Here is a 6,658-nt window from a genome sequence, read left to right on the forward strand (position 1 = left end):
CTCGTTTGGGACGGTGTCATGCGAACTCCGTCATCACACGCGCGTGCCAATTCCTATAACAGCAGCATTCTTGAAACCCTAGTCCGTCTTTCGCTTTCTCTCGCCGACGTCGTAGCATACCCTCAGAGGAGGTTTCTTGTTCATGGCGTCGAGCGAAGCGGCCGCTTCGGCCATGGAGATCGAGAAGGCCACCGCTCCCGCTCCCGCGGCCGTGCTCCGGCCCAAGTTCGAGGCTCTGAAGCCGCACGACATGTCCGACGGGAAGGTCCAGTTCCGGAAGGTGGGGGTCCCGACCCACCGCTACGCGCCGCTCAAGCGCTGCTGGATGGAAATCTACACCCCTATCTATGAGCAGATGAAGATTGACATCAGGATGAACCTTAAGGTTTGATCACCGTCTTCTCCCCTCCGCCAGTAGATTAGTCGTCTATTAATCGAATCGGATATCTAATTTGAGGTTCTGTAGTTGTCAGAAAAGTGGATCCCTTCTAGTTTTATGCATTAATTGGTATGCTGGCTTTGTTGCGGAAACGATTAGCCTGAAAATTATTGCTTCTCTGCAATCTGAAGAACGTGTTGGATACGAATATGAATGATTATCTTTATCTTATGTTATGTTACGAGTGAACTTAATGATCATCGAGTCTTCTTTGTTTTCTTTAGCGGCCAAGTAAAATTTCTGAGAACGTTGTTGTGATCCCCTTTCGGTATCTTTTACTTCTTGCGGTTAAGATTTTTATGTTGTTCTTCTCCTTGCATTAGTTGAATAGTAGCACAGTATTCATATCGAGGCATATAAATCTAATTAAATGAATTTGTAATTAAGTGATAGCAGGAAGAAACAGACTTGGAGCTTCAAGTTTGTGCCTTTGTCAATTTCTATGTAATTATGTATAGGTTCATGATGATGTTTCAGGTTCAACATCTGACTAGCTTTTGTGCTACAATACATAAACAAACAATTTAAACAACCCAGACAATTTAAACAAACAAGAGTTAATGCAGTCCTTCAGCTTACCATTTGGCTGCATCAGAATTTGATTGCATCTTACAAGATATGATTATTTGGCTTTTATGGTATTCCTGCTTTCAGGTTTGGGTGAGATCAGCTGAGTTTATTTAGAAGACCCTGAAACCTTTTCTTTACTTTGAGGTTTATTTTGGCCAACTTTTCCAATCTTGGTTGGTTGATCATAGTACTCCAGCTATTCATTAGTTAGTCAAGCTTATTTCACTTAGGTATGTTCAATTCATATTATGATAAGAGAATTTGATCTTCCTATGTTACTCGTGCTGTTTAGACATTTTCGTCTTGGATCCATCTCAAATTTATATACAAAGAACAGTCACATACAGCATCAACTAAACAACCAAATTCACCAATCTCTATTTTGGAGGTGTCTTATGTTAAACAACTTGTATCTTCTTGTAAATTGATAGTTGTTGCTGTAAATTCTTGAGAAGAAGCTAATCCCACTGAAAATTGATATAATCTCTTTTTCTTGTCTGCCAAACAGGCTTTGGAAGTGTCTAATTCTCATTTGACATTTTTTTTTCTGTTACTTTCACTATATTGACAATTTCCTATAACTTATTTCTCAAATTTATATTTAAAGAAACCATTATGAACAGCATCAACTAAACTACCAAAATTTGTTGGTCTCCATCTAGATGTTTGTTATGTTGAACTGGTTACTGTAATGTGAAGTTTTGTGATGCTAATTTCAGTGAAAATAGATGCACTTTCATATTCTTTGTGTGCAAATATCTATATATGATATTTTTATGAAATCTAAGTGGCATTCTTTATGATCTACTGCATCGATATTCGCATGTTCAGAGTATCGTATGTTTTAACCTTTAGTTTTTCAAGGGCGTGGGTCTTGTATTCATAAATGTGATAGATCTTGCTTAAAATAGTGTAAGCAAACGTAATATTTATTTAGTATGCGACTTTCTTAATAGCAATTGTGTCCCATAAATCTACTCTGCTGTAGCCAAATGATGACTCAGTATTTACTATTTTGTACTGAAAAAAGTCCCTAGGAGGATTTCTTGAGCTACAGTTTGATGAATATCTAAATATCTTAGGGGCATAGTTTCCTTTGAAAGATCTGGATTACAGAATTTGGTTTTATAAAAACCTCTTTGAACTTCATATGCATGTTTGTGCTGATCAACACTTTTTTTTTTCTTTTTGAGAAAGAATGCTTCTAGAAAAAAATTGGTTGAGATATTGGATTTCAAAATAAATTGTGTAATTTCCTTTTTAATGATCTGGATTACAGAACTTGGTTTAGTGAAACCCTCTATGAACTTCATATGCATGTTTGTGCTGATCAATGCTTTGTTTATTCTTTTGAGAAAAAATGATCTGTGAAGTAATTTGGTTGAGATATTGGATTTGAAATATGCTATTGTTAACTACAAATAAAACATCCATATGCGGTTTTTGTTGAATTGGTTGCATTAAAGAATGTAAATTTGTTTATTTTGTTCCATGTAATCTTGTTTGATGACAAAAGACACTCTTCCTTGATAGCGCTTGGTGTTTTGCGGAGGCTGAAATATTTGTTTCCTTTGTTGATTAACTTTGTTCCCGTCAATTAATCTTTCTTGGACCATGCATATACGAGTTTCTACTTTGAAATTATTGTTCATGTTAGTTTTTTTTTTTTTTCTTATTGTGAATCCCTTTATATCCTATAGGCAAGGAAGGTGGAACTTAAAACAAGAGCAGATACTCCGGATGTCAGTAACCTGCAAAAATGTGCCGACTTTGTTCATGCTTTCATGCTTGGATTTGATGTTGCCGATGCCCTTGCTCTGCTACGCCTGGATGATCTTTACGTGGACTCTTTCGAGATCAAGGATGTGAAGACGCTACGGGGAGAACACCTTTCTCGTGCTATCGGCAGGCTGTCCGGGAAGGGAGGCAAGACCAAGTTTGCTATTGAAAATTCTACAAGGACCCGTATCGTGATTGCGGATACCAAGATCCACATCCTGGGGTCTTTCTTGAACATAAAGGTCGCTAGAGATTCTCTATGTAGCCTTATACTGGGATCACCAGCCGGCAAGGTCTACTCCAAACTTAGAGCAGTCACTGCTAGACTGGCAGAAAAGTACTGAAGAAGAGTACTTGGTTTTGACATGGTTTAAGGTAGCGGAATCCAACGAAAACTCCTCGTGCAGTTTTGTATTCTGTTAAATCTTATTGGTTTTGATTGTTATGATTGATAATGTGTTAGAGATTAATCTAAAGTGGAACCGAGGTTTCCAAAATGTTATGTTTCTTGTTTGCATGAGCTCTTTAGAATCTCGAGGCCATAGATAGCCCTGCCTGTCAAGTTAAAACACACCTTGAACTCCTAGTAAGTAGCCTATCCTTAAATTGCTTTATGTAAGTAAATTAAGATTACACGGAACATTTAAAGAGATACAAAAAGTAAATGTGCAAGTAAGAATATGTCTAATGGATATCCATCCAATCTTTTGTACGGTTAACTGTTTACTGTTTTTATTGGTTTTGCAGAGTGTATAGAATCCCATCATCTCATCGGCTTGACATGAGACGAAAGGAGAGAATAATAAAGTTGAAGGATTTTTTATCTTTTGATTCGCTTAATAGATGTAGATGTGTGTCTAATAATGTTAATCAGATTGATTAGTACATTATCCTTCCTACAAGTGATAAATCAGAGCATCGAGTCCATGTCATATATACAATCTGATTATTATTATTAATTTTAAATTCTTTTATATGGTTAATTATTTATTAGTTTTATTGGATTTATAGAGTATACAATCCCATCATCAACTTTACATGAGACCAAAGTATCGAGAGAATAAAAAAGTTTAAGAATTTTTTTTATCTTTTGATTTGTTTAATAAAATGTACAATGTTTGTTTTAGTATACAATCCCATAATGTGTCTAAAAAAGTTAAAAGAATTTTTTATTTGTCTAATAATTTGTATACAATCCCATAATGTGTAATAATGTTTGTTTTAGTTTTTGTTATGTTATCCGGATTGGTTAATGCATTATTATTATTATACAAAGTGATATATCCGAATCTTGAATTTACATGTGAGTATCATATACGAATGTAATCTGATGCAATGAAAATTTCTTTTAATTTTAAGAAAAAAATAATATATATTTTAAATATGGACATGGAGGTCACCTTCCATTTACAATTGTTACTGATGAGTTAGGGTAAGTTGTGGTTACATGAAGATATGACTAATTGATTGTTAGAAGAAAAGTGCTAGAAAAATGTTGTGGTTTTGTATCCTGTTAAATATCGTTGGAATTGATTGTTATGATTCAACATGTTTTACTTAATCTACACTGGAATTGAGGTTTCCATTGTTGTGTTTCTTTGTTTGCATAAGCTTTGCAATCTTGTGAATATAAAGAACATGGAAAAAAAGTGTTCCCATAGCCCAAAATACTTGTTAAAGTCTTGAATTGCTTGAGTTCTTTAGAATGAGAGGCTACAAGTGAGATAAAAGACTAGTTTAAGCTCAAATACATCTACTTAGAGCTAATGAATAGAGTCATAAGAAGATATTTTTTAAAAGAAAAAAATTAATTTTTTTTATTCACATGTGAATATTTTTAGATATTCAGGTGGAGTCGAAGCTAAAGCACAAATACTAACCATTGAACATTTGAACATTAACTTAATAACAAAACTTCTTAGGACTAATTACATATTACTTCTATAATTAGCTACATTTACTATCTCAATCCCTACCAAAAATATAAAAATAAAAAAAATTAATTTTAATATTTCAATTTGTGATAATAGATAGTGACACCGGTGGTTATTATGGATGAGGAAAACGACATAAGAGGTGAGGGTCGTTTTGCATCTACATTGATGCCAACATAGTTACAAGCAATAAAGGGTCGCCAATATAGATACCGAGCAACGCCACTCAGCAACTTCATCGATGTCGACGTAAATGCAGAGCGGCATCGCTCAACATCTATATTAATGACCCTTTTATCACTCGATAATTATGTTGACGCTGATGCAAATGCAGAGTGATATCATTTAATTGGCCACTCCACATCTACATCGATGTCGACACAATTGCGAGTAGCACTGCTATGTACTGCTTCAGCGTTAAAATAATTGTCAAGCGATGAAAGGACCACAGATGTAGATGTTGAACAACGTTGTTCTGCATCTGCGTTGATGTCAATACAGTTACCGAATAGCACCGCTCTGTATCTGCTTCAGCGTTAACATATGTAGATGAAAGGACCACATATGTAGATATTGAACAACATCGTTCTGTATCTGCGTTGATGTCAATACAATTACCGAGCAACGTCGATCGATATCTGCATTGGTAGCCCTTTCGTCATTTGATAATTACGTCGGTATTAACGTAGGTACAAAGTAGCCCTCACTTCTCGTCGTTGCTCTTTTTATCTACAACAATCACTCGTGGCTTCCAAGAATATCGTCATCTATCACCACTAATTGAAATGTTAAAATTACTCATTTATATTTTGTTTTCCTATTTTCATTGATAAAACTGATAACGTCATGATAAATAAATCTAGATTTTTTATTTTTGTAATTATAGAGATGTCAATATAATTTTTTAAAGTGAAAAGACTAAAATACTAAAGATAACTAACTAGAAGATAATTCTAATTAGCTAAGAATAATAATAATTTTATATTAAGATACCAAGAACACCTTTAGTAAAGATTGATATACACAAGAAATGAGACGATAATATATCAATTAACTCATCTCATCTTGATAAAACTATAAATATTTTAATGATATTTTTAAATATAATTAAAAAAATTATAATATTAAATATATTTTATAATTTATAAATATTGATTTGAATTAGAGAAAAATTACTAAATTTGTTCTCCGTGATACATACGACATAAGTATGTATCATCTTGATCGAATCGGAGACTCGAATTAATGGATCATTAAATCAATTAATTATAAATTTAATAAATATACCTTTTATTTTTTTCATGTCATCCCTTTTTTTTTTTCCTTTTTCTTTTCATCCCATGCTTTGCCAATTTTGTTTCTCAAAAGAAAAATATCCACCTCATCATCCTTTTTACTTCTCGCATATCCTTCCTTCTCCGTGGCCCTGAAAATTGATGACGAAGAATACAAAGTTCTTGTCGTTTACATTAGTGAACGCACTTAAATGCATCTCAAGAGAGAGAGATGCATGAATATATCATATCATATCATGAGAGAGAGAGAGAGAGAGAGAGAGAGAGAGAGAGAGATGGATGAATATAACATATCCACTCTCAGGTTGGGGGATTCGCTCAACACAAATGTTCAATATGATCACTAATGTTCCATTTTTCCTGAGAGATTTGGTGTGTGCACACCAAAACAAATGAAAAGTGTAATATTCATTCTTGGCTTATTTAATTTCTTTCTAGAGATAGAGATGATGCCCAATAGATAATGTTTGCTTCTCATTTCTCGATCATATTCATTAAAATAAACTCTTTATTCTCGTAGAAATATCTACACATACGGAAACAAATCAACTCTTAAATGCTTATGGCACCGCCAAAAAAGCCTCCCAAGTGTAGGAAAATTCAGAAAAGGAAGTTTTCACTATGGTAATCACTTAATCACT

At 34.0% G+C, this 6,658-nt stretch overlaps 1 protein-coding gene across 1 annotated transcript; it reads left to right on the forward strand.

The window, feature by feature from the left end:
• Window positions 1-68: 68 nt before the first annotated feature.
• Window positions 69-3,285, forward strand: LOC135614445 (uncharacterized). The gene is made up of 2 exons (XM_065111832.1): window positions 69-385; window positions 2,710-3,285. The coding sequence occupies exons 1-2, from the start codon at window positions 143-145 to the stop codon at window positions 3,130-3,132; spliced, it is 666 nt and encodes a 221-aa protein (XP_064967904.1). The 5' UTR covers window positions 69-142; the 3' UTR covers window positions 3,133-3,285.
• Window positions 3,286-6,658: the final 3,373 nt, after the last annotated feature.

This window comes from Musa acuminata, chromosome BXJ2-6 (assembly GCF_036884655.1).
Source record: "Musa acuminata AAA Group cultivar baxijiao chromosome BXJ2-6, Cavendish_Baxijiao_AAA, whole genome shotgun sequence".
Taxonomy (NCBI): Eukaryota; Viridiplantae; Streptophyta; class Magnoliopsida; order Zingiberales; family Musaceae; genus Musa; species Musa acuminata.

What these genes read in the sequence shown, in the direction of transcription:
- LOC135614445 (XM_065111832.1), top strand. Translation starts at nt 143, where the DNA reads ATGGCGTCGAGCGAAGCGGCCGCTTCGGCCATGGAGATCGAGAAGGCC. An exon ending in ACATCAGGATGAACCTTAAG is followed by an intron (nt 386 to 2,709) that starts GTTTGATCACCG and finishes TATATCCTATAG; the next exon opens with GCAAGGAAGGTGGAACTTAA.